At 39.6% G+C, this 15538-nt stretch overlaps 1 protein-coding gene across 2 annotated transcripts in view; it reads right to left on the reverse strand.

Moving 5' to 3' along the window:
• The window catches only part of LOC126049261 (cytosolic phospholipase A2 beta-like), a 33712-nt gene extending 18570 nt beyond the window's left edge, over positions 1 to 15142 (reverse strand). The window contains exons 1-10 of one of the 2 annotated variants that reach the window (XM_049825341.1): positions 14991 to 15142; positions 8695 to 8767; positions 7450 to 7626; positions 6677 to 6813; positions 5843 to 5974; positions 4569 to 4627; positions 2761 to 2803; positions 1474 to 1537; positions 932 to 1059; positions 699 to 809 (exon numbers count right to left, since the gene is read on the reverse strand). In XM_049825341.1, coding sequence (XP_049681298.1) covers positions 699 to 809; positions 932 to 1059; positions 1474 to 1537; positions 2761 to 2803; positions 4569 to 4627; positions 5843 to 5974; positions 6677 to 6813; positions 7450 to 7626; positions 8695 to 8767; positions 14991 to 15011 — 945 coding nt within the window. In that variant the 5' untranslated portion in view covers positions 15012 to 15142. The remainder of the gene's footprint in view (positions 1 to 698; positions 810 to 931; positions 1060 to 1473; positions 1538 to 2760; positions 2804 to 4568; positions 4628 to 5842; positions 5975 to 6676; positions 6814 to 7449; positions 7627 to 8694; positions 8768 to 14990) is intronic. The other variant, XM_049825343.1, reaches the window with a different exon arrangement.
• Between the last annotated feature and the right edge of the window lie 396 nt (positions 15143 to 15538).

The raw sequence follows: 15538 nt of genomic DNA on the forward strand, positions 1-15538 counted from the left end.
CAAGTCACCACATCCTTCCAAAAAGCTACTGGAGGTAAAAGAGAGTCCAAACAGAGGGGTGGGGAATCACTAGTGGCGAAACAGACATTTATTCTCCCTTCCCTTTAGGGGAAAGGCTGCCAAGAAATTCTTCTCCTCTTATTTTTGCCTTTCGTTTGTTGCAAGGTCTGGGAAAGCATGTCTGGCTATTGTTAACAGATTCACCTGGCCACACAGCAGCATTACTACTGCTTTTAAAGCACCTTAGAGTTGTATCTCTCCAGCAGTTACCATCATGACTGTACACATAGAAGAATGTGACAGACTTGTTCTCTGAGGGTAAGATTCAACTCATCTAACTTTAGCCATCTAAAATTCAGATATATAGACTGAGCTACGGACTCGATAAAGAGCAGTGGGGCATCCCAAAGCCTTGCTAGGGGTATTGAATAATTTCCTTTAATTGTGTAAGGACAGCAAAGTTGGTCTGAAATGCATCTAAAACTGGCTAGGATGAATTCCCAATTATTGATTTTATTGACAGAAAATTGGTATTTCTCTGAGAAAACTAACCTTATTCACAGAAAACTTGTATTTGTACAAAATTCTCACTCAGACTTCCTAAATGAATTCTTTTTTAGAAAAACCTTATGGTGTTAAATACTGAGGGTTACTCTACTGCTCTCTCCAAAAGATCATATAAATGGTGAAGCACTTACATGTCTTACAGGGAGTGTTATTTTCACTTTATGTCCAACAGGAAGAAATTTCAGTGGTACTGTTAAGGTGTCACTTAAATTACTATTGTCATCTTCCTTATCAGAAACTTTCTACAGAGAACAAAAAACATGGTTTTTATTCACAGAATAGGAACAATCCAGTTCTTTACTGTTTTGGTGACACTGGAAATAAGCAAGCAGTATGAACAGTGGTATTGTATTGTGCCCATTACCTGCAGCCTGACTTTTAGAACTGGCTCCCAAGCCTTCACGCAATGGAAGTAGAAAGTATCTGTGTCGTCTGTTGTTTTCTGTGTTCCCTCATGAGATGCAGACACCGTAAGCACAAGATTTTTACCCTCTAGTGAAAACAGATTTGTTTAGAGAATAATACCACTGTTCAGGCAAAATAGCTAAAAAAGTTGGCAAACTTTCCACTGGAGTCATTCTCTGTGATGACTCCTTTGTGAGCTGCCACACTGGCAAGTGTCCTACAGCACAGGAACTGGTACTCCTTCCTTTACCCCATAGCTTGGAGTGCTCCCAGAGTCAGCACTCTCTCATACTTCCACCAGCAAAGTTTACTGTGTCCAAACTTGATAGCTTCAAGGAAAAGACACAGAGATCAGCGTTACAACTGGAGGCAGTTCAGGGACTTTTACTGCATTGCATTTTCTTAGTCGTCTCTGCATCCTGAAGTGCCTCCATCTGGGTCTGAATGACTATGGTAGGGTTGATTTGGTCATGTCCTCACTTCACAGAGAAATTGGCATACCTTTCAAATATTTCCTGCTTTCGTTAATGTCCAATTGCACTTCCAAGCAGCAAACCTCACGGGACTGTAAAAGACAAGAGTGGTGGTGTGAGGATAGCAAATGCCACATCTGAAGCAAATAATAAAACATCATGCAGACAACCACTACCTATAATACAGAGCCAACTAAATTGGTCTCAGTGCTGGAAGCAATCCAGTTGCACAAGAGTAAATTCAGAGCTCATTATCCCAGGACAGTAGCCCAGCTACACTGCTTCAGAACTAGCTTGTCCATACAGTGGTGCATTGTCAGAGGTTGTTATACCCATTCAAGTTATCCCAAAATCAGGAAACTGTACAACACACTGTTGCCCAAACAGCTCCACATATATCTGATAATTATTTAGGAAGGGTGGGGGAAAACATCTGATGATGAGTTTCTGTGTATTGTGGCAGTGATTAGTCTACAAAGCATCTTCTTGCTGGTTCTGATGTAGGGAGATCATGGATTTATTCCACGCTACCCTCCACCTGAGTCATTCTAGTTCACCTTTAATAACTTATTCCAGGACAGTTTTCCAAGCCATTTCAGGAACAACGCATGCCAATCATTACAGCTCTTATGCCTCACACAGAAAATGAGGGGGAAAGAACAGAATGTGTGTTACTTTGCCTCAGGGGTACTGAAGGCTAGCATCTGGAAATCATGTGCAGGCTTGGAGTGGTTGGCATGAAGTACTTTGTACTCCTTAGCTGCAGGGCCAGCCCAAGGAGATAGGTAATGTACCACATGCTGACTAATAACAAAAGAGGACTCTGTGTTTCAACGACTAAAATAACTCTTTATTAAAAAACTCATTTCCCAAAAAGCTGTTACATTAGATAACCTTCCCGTCCTAAGTGCACTGAATACTTACTACTGCCTTCTACAGACTCATCCGTTTTATAACCTTTGTTTTTCTTGCCAAGTGCCATACTGTACTACATGAAACACAAGAGTTTTCACTTTGAACACCAACATATATGGGGTTCTGCAACATCAACAAACCACAGCTGGGCAAAATATTGACATCTGTAATACCTGAGGACTTCAAGAAACACAATTTCTATTTTTGCATGGAGAGGGCAACAGTTAAGCCATAACAAATGGGAATTGTCACACATCTTTCACTTTGTAATAGACACCATGCTCTTATCTATCATAGTAGATTCTGTTCTCTCTATAAAATGTCAGATGGCTGGGGGGAAGAGGAGAGAATCAAAATGAAGGAAAAGTCACTCCAAGCTAAATTCGTATGTGAACCTTACCACTAGGACATCATTGGTAATGAGGTGCTCTGGAGGGCCAGGACTGAAAAGACAGAATCAACAAACAAACAAACAAAAGCTGTATGAGCATCTGGTATTTTTTTAAAAATAGCAGTTTTATGACCTTTCCTGCTTAAAACTGAATATAGTTATGTTAGTATCAAAATCTTTTTTCTAAAAGGGGTAATACACAATCACCTGCTATGCACATGAACCAAAATGTAGTAGCCAAACAAGAAGAAAAGCAGGAGAGCCCATAAAAATACCAGTGCTTGAAACTCTATGCTAAGATACAGCAGAACAAAGAATTATTGGTCTATGTGGAATCATGTCCTGCTATTAACAAATGACCATATGACTTGAGGAAAGCAGAGACTACTATTAGTGTATTCTGCAAATACTTATTAGGAAGGACATTTCTGACTGTTCCATATTATAATTTACAACTGATCACAAATGAACGGCAAATAAGAATTAGCTCCCACTGTGCTATATGTATGACTGGAAAACACAGAGGTAAGTAATAGGAAGTCTTTGTCCCAGACATTTTACCTTGTAAGACATAGGTCTGTCACTGAATGGATGTAGTTATTTAACACTGAGTAACCTACAGAGTCTATTAACAGCATCTCTCATTAAGGCCAATACTCCAACATCACCATGTTACACACATTCATAAGTGCTTTCATATATCTGAAAGGACGATTAAAGTTATGTAGTATGTAATCTCTGACTTTCTGCAAAGTCCAGGGTATCAAGCACCACTTCCAGCCTTAAAACTTCTATTTCAGCTGTAGAATGTATTTAAATGTGAATAACTAGGCTTGACTTCCAAGGATGGAGAATCCCCCACACGCCTTATAACTTGAATGGTGAAAGATGTTCTCTTATTTCTAGTCTGAATCTACTCAGTCCAGTTTCCAGGCACTGTATCTCATTCTGTCCTTTTTATATATCTGGATGTGGCTGCTTCCACATTTGCAAGAGATGCTCATACCATCTCTTAAGGCATCTCTCATATATCAATTAAACAGATTTTCTTGAGTTTCACTGTGGGAGAAATTAACCAAGAACACCAGTGATGATGTTCTGCAGCTTTTCCCTGTTTAAAAATAAGAAGCCTTATTTACAGTTCCTTCTTCAAATCATGCAGTTAGTCAGTTTTGACTGGACTATACTTCTTCTTTTGGTAATGCGAAGCTCAAATATGCCAGAACATGTAGTTTAGGGGGGGGTTTCAACCAAACTTGTGATAGCATTTAAAAGAGAGATGAAGTTTATCTTATGGGATTTGTTCTCCTCCAGACAATGTTGATTACCACTTTGAAGGGGATGGTCTTAATTTTATTGTTTGTTGATTATATGTTTTTTCAGTTTAACTAAGCTATGGCCTAATGGGTGACTTTTCTAATACCGTCTGTGTAACTCTATGTATATATCATGATAATAATACAAGACAAGTTTTCTGGTCTTTTAGAAACACCACAGTGTTCTAGGCACTGTTCAATTAATATTAACAACTTGAAGAGCATCTCTGTTAAGTTTTACATGTATCTTGTGTACAAGGTATCAAATCGTGCCAATGTTACTACATTTCCACTATCAGGATAAACATGTCAAACAGAATGTAAGATTTGTATAAAATACACTGAAAGACAGAATTAGCTGAGGAAGTTAAGGTAACAAAAAGTTTGAAAATGTAATTTTGTCTCACTGCTGGGAAGAAAAGCTGAAAGAAGTTCCTCTTTTTCTGAGATATTATTAGTCCCTGGCAGATCTATACCTTTCAGCTTTGGAATTTTACTCACATTCTTTCCATCCAGAATTCTACTTCCAAACTTTCCCATTTCTTAGTGCACCTCTCTTTCTAAAAAGAAAAAGGTAAAATAAATATGGATTATTGGAGGCTGCAAGAATTCGGCAGTGTAGGCACACCTAAAAAGCACTTCCATGGCTGACATCTCTTCTGCTAATGTTACCAAAAAAAGCTGTGTTACCTCTTTCCAAAGCTGAGATTGCAATGGAAACCACAGGCTTGCAAAAGGCACATAAGATTATTATCCTCCCATTGTGGGCTGTGTGATAGAATTATATGTATTTCCAAAGATACAAATGGAGAGGGAAAGCTTGACTGAAACAGAAATATAATGGCTTTCTGCAAAGATGGTGTGCACAGGGGAAAGGCATTGAAGCCCAGCAACAAATGTGACTAATGCCAGTGTTATTTCCATCTACAAACCATTTAAATCACATTCACACTGAATCCAGCAGAGATGAAGTACGCAAAAGTACTCTGGACTGAGGTGGTTATTGAATCATTTTATTTCCCAGTGACTCACCCACTGGCTGAGAAGTGCATGGCACCAGCCTGCAGAGTCACAAGGAAGATCCATGTTAACAGCTTTCAGCATTTGGGAAGTAGCAGTTCTTTTGGGCATGGACTGTCTCCTTCCTGCAATGAGCATGCAGCAATACCTCAGCCACAGCTCAGACAAGCCCAGGAGCTGTCACAGACCTACCCCAGCTTTGTTCTCTGGACAACTCTCTTTCATGGGCTCCTTAAGAGAATACCAAAGATGTTAGCAGAACAGGCATCCCTTTACTATGGGCTAGAGAAATCTGAATCACCTAGAAGGAAACCCAGCATGAACACCAACAGAAGAAGCCCAAAAGAATCATTTAATTCAGGTGGTGAGTGGATTGTCTTCACATTTGTAATAAAAAGTTGCCATTTAGGAGGAAATGCCCTCTAACTGTGGCAAAAGTGGAATAAAGCCAAAAGGTTAGGAAGTTATTTATTTGGATTATAAAAGATATAAATGACTATTTACAGATGCTCCCTGTTAAGATACTTTGCCCCCACAGAGACAGTGGGCATAAGAGAGAAGCTGCTTCATTTTCTGAATCTGTGAAGAGAGATTAATGGAGTCACAAAAATCCAGCACAACGATATCTGTTTTGATGAGATATTGATAACAATATATAAGGATATCTGTTTATGCAGACCCAAAACCCACTTAACATGGAAGCCAATGTGGACAATGAGGTCTTGCCGATCTCTCCCTCTATTTTCAGTCCTTACCTCTGATTTTAAAGCAAAAGTCTCACGGAGTGTCTCCCCGGGTCTGATTCTAGCAACATTAAAAAGAACTGTGAACTGCATATCATCTTTGGTGAGAGGATCTTCATCACACACTGCCAATTCTAAAATGTTCTGGTAGTTGAAGAAAATAAATAAGAACTCTTACTGAGCCGCTATTACACAGGAACAAAAAAGTGGTTATAGACTTTTGCAGCTGCTTGACTAGCACAGTGGTAAGAGTAAAGAAACATGTGCTTTCCTTCAGGAGTTTGCTAACATGAACACCATCATTAAACCCAACCTTGGAAAACTTATCATGAAACAGAAGACAACTACCTATAACAGAGAGCTCCCACTATCCTGAGACAGAAAAGATGTCAGTGCTCTGCACCACACTGATAACCTGTCCAAAGAACACACTCAGTTTCTTCATCCCCAAAGTTCTCTTAGCTACACAGCTTAGGGGCAGGATTGAATTTGCTGCCTACACCACAGCAACTCCACTACCCATCCCTTACAACCAGTGGAGGGAAAGCTCTTTCTAAATTAACTATCCAAAATAGCCCAGATGAAGCATACTACAGCAGTACTTACTTCTCTCAGGTGACAACAAATGGAATCTGGACTAGCTCAGATGTAGGCATTTGTATCATTGATGTCTATAACTAGCTGAGGGGAACACTACTGCACATGTCTACCGTTTTGTGCTAACCAGTCAGTTGCAAATACTGTTACACAAGCATTTTCTTAAGTTATTTAGCACAGTTGATTGACAGGGTGTCAACTGAGGATTCCCAGCTATTCAAAATAGTGACATTTCTATTTTTTTACTACCTCAACTTCTCTCTGGATCCTAAAGTAGAAAGTCTCATTCCAGACAGGGTTGTCAGAATTCTTGATGGTTTTGGTCTGAAGCTTTCCATTCAAAGCAGATGGCAGCCACAAGCGTACATAGCAGTCTGATGCAGTCACTGCAGCAAAGAAAAATGAAAAACCTGATGCCAGTGTTATAGATGAAAAGTAGGGCAAGGCCATGATTCTGGGGACTAATAAATACTACTACGTTTTCTTAAATAAGTAAAGAGACCATCAGTTGGAAGCAACCAAGGAAAACCATCTAATTCCGGGGTAACTACAAATTGCAAATGTACACATGCACACAATAAGTACATTAAGAGCCGTGTTTCCCATATGAAGAAAAAGAGGTATAAAAGATCCCACTGACCATTCATCGGGCATATTCCTTACAATTCCAGTCAACGATGTTAAAAAAGTTTAACTGAAACTAGAGCTAGTTTCAAAAAGGGCTGTTAGGATGATTAGAGGAAAGGAGACCACATATTACAGAGAAGATCAGAGGAGACGGGCTTGCTCAGTCTAGCAATGCAAATATGCGGAGGGGAAATGATGGCTGTCTAGAAGGGTTAGGTACTAGGGAAGAAGATCTGTTGCAGCTAAAGGCTGGTGTGGGCCCAAGAACACGAGGGCATGAGCAAGTCAGAAATCTTCATCTCACTTCCAGCCTACATCCACTCCTTATGGTTAGTGCAGTCAGTGCCTTGAGCAGCCGTCCTTTGGGAAGAGCCGGGATGGGAAAGCACATTTACTTTGTGAAGCTTGACAACGGTGTGAAAGGAAATCTCCAAGGTGATGTCTTTCAGAGCTGGAGTCTGGACTTGACTGAAGATGTCTACTGCAGCCCGAGAGGCCTAAATACTTCAGACTGGTATCAAGCAGAGAATAACATTGCCCCGCAAGGTTTTGGCAGGAAAGTGGAACTGTCCCTTCAATAGAGTAGATAGAAGAGATCATTGAAACTCAGAAATACAGGCCTTGTCACACTACCACCTTTCTAGTGTCCACCTCTGGATGTTGCTACGTGGCCTTTGCCACAGGAATACCAGAAGCCCTTCAGCAGACAGTTACTCAACTAACAGGGGATTCACTCCCTCTGGTCTCCTTCATGTCCGGGCTTGGCCAAGGTTGTGCTCGGCCCTGCATGGCCAGATGTGAATGGTCCCAGCTGTAACTCAAGTAACTCACTGCAAAGGGACACTTTTTTGACTGAACATGTCATTTTTCACTAGAGGAGTACACAGGCCAGAGGTTTCAAGAGTGTGAGAAAAGGCAGCTCATAGTCTCCGTCCTGACTGAGGAACCCATGGGACACCTGCAAAAATGGCAGCTGAATGGTTGGTCCATAGTACACCTTGAGAAGGAGCCATAGGAGGCTGTGAGGGTGAGATAATGAGTTAAAGAAAGTTGAATACAAAAGTACACAGAAAAGTCTGTTTTGCCTGCATGTTCAGCATGTGCTTGGGGCTGGATCTGCAGAAGCCCTCCTTAACCAGAATCTATCAGTATAATTTAACATGACCCGTCATCTGAGAACAGCAAATACCCCGAATGATACTGTATTTTAGAAGGCTTCAAATTCTCTAATTTACCTTGGATTATTGTGTATAATTCATACATTTCCATAAAAGGTCCCTAAATACGTGGCCTGTATGGCAAAATTCCAGTCCTTTATATGACTTATACAAATTATAAACATCAAACCCAAACAACTCCAAGCAGATTTACAGATTGCAGCGTCCTCACAAGGTCTACCTTCCCTTGTTGGCCCAGGAAATTCATCTGGGAGTCTTGGTTTTTACCAGTTCCCTGAAATGCCACTAGATATTTCCTCCAATCTAATGATACCTCAGGCATTTGATCTAATTATAGCCCTGGCATTAGTACTTCTATTGCTGTGCTTTGTGTACGCTGCTTGTATACCTTCAGAACTTAGGAACATTGCTCACTGTGTAAACTCTGGGGGTGACTAAAAACACAATCAAAACATAACTCACACAGGTCTCTTGATTTGATGTTCTTAGCTTGTATGATTCTTACAGAAAGCATGTGGATGGGGCAAATCTTCATCTGCAGAGAAAACAAATGCAATTAGTTTTATCAGCTCAGAATACAAAAACAATATGTATTTTGAACAGTACAGGGGACAGTCTGGCCTTCTGTTTGTCTGTTTGAAGTGAGGCGACCACCCTCCAGTGGAAGTACACCACACTAAGGTGATAGCACGACTGCACACTGGGCTATTTGCTAAGTAGCTTGAGTAAGTGAAGACAGAGAAAGAAAACAGAGACTCAGACGATGGTATGGAAAGCTTTTGTAGTCACCCTAGTGGTGCCTATTTTCATACAACCTGATGCATGCATGGCCATGGTGATGGTTGTACTGCCAATCTGCTGGGGGTCCTGTGCCACAGGCAGGTCAAAACTTGGCCTTTGGAAGGCAATACTAGGAACTTGTGGCTGCCTGGCTGGGTCCTGGTACAGCACTGACACTAGGCCAGGACATGGTAGTTGCTAAAGTGCTCTAAAAATTTCTGACTGTGTATCCCAGCTAGGACTAAATTTTCATGACACTCATAAGTAGGCCAAGCTCACCAAAAGGCATCTAGAGGAATGCACTACTGACTTCAAATGAATGGACCGTAGACCCAGCAGAGACCCTTCAGGTGATGAAAAAAAGTGCTTTGGAGGCATAATATCACAGAATCCCACATTGTTAGGTGTCTTGAAAATACCTAATGGGTATGGAACCACTTCCCTTCCAGGCATGAGATTCATTTCTATCATAGGCAAGCTATCATTGTAACACTTATTTCAAGTCACTTGTTCCTAACGCTAACAAAGAATTAAGCTTCCCAACCTGAGCTGGTCAGAAAGTATTTGCCATTTTCAAAAGACATTCTGATTAGTCTGAATGAACATACATACACAGACATGTGACAATCTTAATACTAAAAGCGGGCAAATATTTCCTTCTTTTTTCAAATTGGAACATTTAAATTTCTTTTCAATTTTCTGTTGAGTGTTTCATCTATTTTTTTGCATATTAGCATGGCTTGTCAGCAATAATAAGCAATAATAACATACAGTCCTGCTACCACTAATTAAAACAAACAGGGCCACACCGTGTTGGAACTGTTTCATTAGTTTGAATAGCAGCTTGAACTATACACTGACTGAAACATCGTATCTATTTGTCTAAACGAGAGTACCCCATTACACTGCAACAAAATAATTTAACAATTGTATTTTGAAAGTTAGCACTGTGATTAATTTTCCTGACACTGAAATGATTAACTTTGGAGGTACAAAGAGCTGGGGAAAGAGGAACTTGCTATGGAAGGACTCACTCACTACAGTTAATCTGAAATTCTTTTAAAATGGGTTGGAGGCTATTGGACATGTTTATTAGAGATGAAAATAACCTTCATTCAGTTTCATTCAGTTTTGTTTAGAGGTAAATTATGTTACATCAAATGGTTACCATTTGAACTGTGAATTGGCACGTTCAAATAAAGGCTTAATATTAAATTTAATGATGTCACTTTAAAAATTACATCCTTTAAAATGCAGATTAATATTCAAGAGTCACTCTGAGCAGAGAAACCCTGTTGTTAAACCTACAAAATCGCAGATTACTCTGTTTCTTGGCCTCTTAATGGTTGATTGAAACACTTTTTGTATATAAATGCAAGACACATTTGTTCTTGTGTGACAAGAACTGTTTCTATTATGTTTTCCTCCAATTTGAAACTGATGTATTTAAAAGGTTCTGAGTTTAATGCACTATGGACATTACAAGTTCCAGTTGGGACACTTCCATATTATTCCAGTTGCCCACTGAAAGAATCCAACTTTAATTTTCCTGTGCAAATAGTTATTTAACATAGAAGTACCAACTGGAACACTCAGTCAGCATTCCTAGTGGGTTTCATTAACATGAAATATTGGATTATGTAGCCAATTACAGAGCTGACTGTTTTTAATTAATATGTTAATTCGGTGTTATTTTGTAATCAACTTCCCCCTTGCTCAACAGAAGCCCAAACAATTCTCAGAGTCTGCATTCACTGGAGAAGCAGATCTTGGTATACAATTTGCTTTGAACATTTTGTGATGAAAATTTCCTAATTGCTTATAAAAATGGTGCATTTGCACTTCATCATCAGAGTACTCTCAGCTGTGATAGGTGTCATGTTTTCTTCCTCTCCCACTAGCACCAGAGAGCCTCACTCCTCCTCCCTTCCCCTTTCAACAGCAATCAATTCCCTTAAACACGTCAACATCTGCCCGCCAAAGCAAACATCATCCAAGGTGACTGTTCACTACTTCTAATTTTGTGGAGCTTAGTCCTTGTCTTGTTGCAGGGTAAAAGATAAACAGGTTCAGATGGGTAAATGTGGCCATAATAAACCCTATGAGCTGTGCAAATCCCCAGGGGAAGCCAGAAGCCATCCTGCTCCCAAGACTGCAGCTCCTCCAGCCTATGATAACCATTCAGAATTGGGCTAATTCTTTTTTTCATCAGAAAAAAGTGGAGCTAATTTTCTTCTACAATGGTCCAGAGCAGACTATTAAGGTCTGATTCACGTGGTCTAAAATAACATCCTTGCCCAAAAGTGCTGGCACTCCAGAATACCCTTCTAGAAAAAATAATTATGGTTAGAGATACCATTTGCTATTCTCATAACATGAAAAACAATGTGTAATTTCATGATTAATGCAAATTGTTAAGCACAGACACCGTATCCAGACAGCTCTTGACAGTCTCACAGCTGTACTAGTCTTGCTCCTTTTAGCTCACTTCCTTGGGAGAAACAGTTTCCTGCATAGACACACAGAGAGTAACAAAACCCCTCTGTAAATATCCAGAGTCAAAGGTAGCTTTCCCAGAAGCACATCATTGTATTTTTGCTGGAAAATTAGTAGTGCCACATTGAGGCCAATGACAGACTGCAGGATTCAGCTACCTGTGTATGTTTGCATCCCAGACAATAACACTTCAGACCAATAAATAGTAGCACGTCCAGAGTCCCAGAGAGTAGGCTAAGAAATGAAAAACAAACAAACAAACAAAAAAAAACAAAAACAACAAAACAAAAAAAACAACCAAACCCCCAAACCAAATTTCTTTTCACTTGACAGCAGTTAGCAGTAAACTACATTTCTGTACTCTCAAAGCAAGTGTTGGGGGAGCCATTTCAGGTCTAAAATACAGAAAAGTCAATAAACAGGAGATAAAATTAGCATGTCAGAGTTGCCACAGCTGTGTCAAACCTTAACAAACTGAAAATTCACATCTGTTGCCAACATCTCATTGATTGTAATAATACACATCTGCTGGCCTACTGTCTGGCTTCCAGAGAATAGTCATATGCCAGTCAGCTTCAGGAGGACACATAATTCTCCCATTTACAGGCAGTTAGTCACTTCAAGGTTTCATCCCCAAAAGACAATTTTGAGGGCATGAAATCTTCTCAAAGCTCATTAATATGGAGCCTACCAAGACAGTTTTTGGATGGCAGTGAAAGAAGAAAAACCTACCAACAGCTCATATCTTTGATTTAGCTCTTTATTGCCCCTCCACGCTGCTCCTAGAACAAGATCTCACGGCAACCTTCCCTAGAAAGGGACCCTAGGAGGTAGTTTCTGCAGGGCCTGGCAATCTGGGAACCTCCTCCCATCACCACCTCTTTTTATTTTTCTTTTCTTTTCTTTTTTTTTTTAAAGTCCTTGTTTTGCACATGTTGGAAGGCTGATTGGAATCTTAGCATTTCTCTCCCCTTGCACCAAACCTAAGCAGTTCTCTGAGCGGAGTTATCACCATGGGATAACACCAAGTTATATGAAGATTTATATAAGTTTGCTCTCTGTCTTTTGACATTCTGTAAACAGCTGTAGGACTTATCATTCAGCTTTACCAATTTCTTTCAGACATGAATAATTACTTCCTTTCATGGATTACTTTTTCTTTTTCCAGTGGTGTACTAGAAGCTGTACAATATCTTATGTACAATATCTCATGTACAATATCTCACATCAACTGTAATCACTTGGCATATTCTTAACATTTATTTTACCTTAGATACTGAGGATTTGGTTCAACCACAACTTGGCAATTTATGAAATTAACGTTAAAGTTATAAACCTATAAACTATAAAAAAGCTTCATGACCAGCCTGGTTCCAAGCGCTCTCTTCCACATAGATTCTTTAACACCTAATATGGGCTGAATTTACTAGCCCCTCCATCAGTGAGAATACTGCTAGCAATTTGTCCTTCTAACCAGCTACCTATTTTCATTAAAATTAGAGGAATGCAAAGTTCTGGTGGGAAAAGCGACGGACTAAAGAAATATGCAAAACCAGGAGCGGGAATAGAAGGAGAGAACATGACCCTGAAAGCCTCATTTTCCTTGGGAATCACAATTATCCAATATCTTATCATTCAAGGTTGAACAGTTAGTGAGTAAATCTAATTTTCCTTACAAACATTTACTGTAATTTCATGTTATCACTGATGGATCATTTCAAGAGTCATTGTGGATTTGGGATGCATCCCCTGTTCATATTCTGTCAGTTACCTCTTTACACATATGAGTGGGTCCCTCAAGCTTTGTATTAACAGAACCACTGAGTATTTTACCACATAAAAATTATTCTGTAGTTCACAAAATAAAACTGCTAAAAAGTAATTATTTTTGTCTGAGCAGAAGAAAAGACCCTGCTATGAATATCAAAAACACTGCCAGCAAGTTGTAAATTAATATTGTCCATCACTTCTGTGCCAATTTGGTAGCTTTTTTAAACAGCACAAAATTAACTGGGAGACCTTTAGTAGGTCTTCCTAGATAGTCCAAAGCATCCACACTTTTCTAAACAACTTGCTTTTTTTAATATAAATATAAAAGAAAAAACCCACACAAAATCCCTGTTCTGATTTCTGTATCTGTTTACCAATTTACACGTACTGAAAAATGCATTTGCTGACAGACTAGCAGAGCTACCTGCAGTATTGAATGAATCTCCATCCTTGGGAATAGAAGCTTTCTGACCTGAAGCTATGCTTGTACTCTATACTCATGGAACAGCAGCTGCAGCATTAGGGTGAAATGCAAGAACTTTTGCTGTCATTGAGACTTTCTAGATAAAATTATACCTAAGCTATCTATTCATCTATTAGATCCAGAATTTTCTTATTAGATATAACATTGATATTTAAAATTGATAGATAATATTTATATCTAAGATAGATAGCTCTGGATCTAACAGGTAGGTAGATTAGATACAAATTTTATCCAGAAAGTACATTACATTTACAATTTATATTCTTTGCCCTGAGCATCCAATGTTTGATTGTTTTTAATCTATCAATTGAGCTATCGGCTCAAGCTACTGGTATTTTCCTGAATCTTTTAACTTCACCTGCAAATATTGCCACGGCACAAGTACAGTAAGTATTCTTTATTCTTAATGATTCTCTATAAGCCATAGCATGTAGCATTGTTTCTCATTATATTTAAAACCTATGAGTGTCCATATTTCTTTTATTTGCTGTAAAATTTGACATAGGATTTGATACATAAAGAACGGTTAGTTGTAAGTAATTCATATCTTGCATTTCAGAACTGCATCCATTACTTTTTAAAGATATACATAAGAAAATAACTCTCAGCTAATAATTCTGTTGATTTATACTAAAAACTATCAGTTAAAATCTCTGAATGGAACTTACTATTAGAAAACTCAAGTCCAGACATGAAACACTTCCACTAGAATCGCAGGCGCTGTAAACATTATATTAAAGATAGCTAAATCAGCCAAAAAGCTCAGTAGAGTTCTCCCCTGCAGCTAAAGTAATATAAATTATGCTTCGTTGCTAGAAAAAGCTGTTGGTTGTTTTCAGCTGGGGCAAGCAACGAACATGTGCTATCCTGAGAAAAGCATGCAGTGGGGCTAACGCACTTTCATTTTACAGTGAGGTAACCTCATCAAGGCCAGCCCTCTCTTCCTTCCTGGTGTTCACTCCAGCATGTACACCTCACGATAAAAGAAAAGGGCCACATTTTCGCTGTGCTTTTGCTGAAGTTCGCTCACATATTACTGTGAGGTAAAAGGGGAAAACGGTAAATTTGCAATGTTCGAGATGACCCTGCCGCATCGCACCAGCAGCAGTTTGTCTCTGCATCTCAGCAGATGCAAAGAGGAGGGAATTTGCTCATGAGAACTGGGGCAGGGAGGTCCCAAGAGCAAGGTGCTGGGCCACAGCAAAGCGCGGAGCTGCAATTCTCTTACCTTGGCTGGTGGGCTCCCCATGACACGCAAGATGGCGACAGCAACAGAAAATCCAATTTGGGGAACGGATCTGTCAGCTGACAAACACGCTTACAGCTTGTTGCTGCTGAAATAACCTGAAGGACCCATATAATTTATACAGGCGCTGAGCTCCACCCTCTGCCTCCTCTGTGAAGAGAAGAGTCTGCCCACGTCTTAGAGGGAAAGATCTGCAATGTCAGAGGTGAGAGGAAAGCTGCAGTTACCACATCTTTGCCTGTCGCTTTATTACGTCTCACAATTTGTTATTGACCCAATATTGACCTGCCAGGTTTTTGGGTGGATTCTGCCGTGTTCAGCGAGTCTTCCTTCACTCCCCATCTCTTCCATCTGCCTAGTCAGTAGCTGAATTTTCAGCAGCTTTTAAGTTCTTCCACAAAATACTCCATTTAAAAAAAAATCAAAGGGAGGGGATAGCTGAATCTCTTCTATTGAAATTTCTGGTGGGAGACCAACCCACTTCTGAATGCTCTTTTCAACTCTTCCTACAATAGGGACTTGTTCTAATA

Source organism: Accipiter gentilis, chromosome 22 (assembly GCF_929443795.1).
Source record: "Accipiter gentilis chromosome 22, bAccGen1.1, whole genome shotgun sequence".
In the NCBI taxonomy this organism is placed as follows: Eukaryota; Metazoa; Chordata; class Aves; order Accipitriformes; family Accipitridae; genus Astur; species Astur gentilis.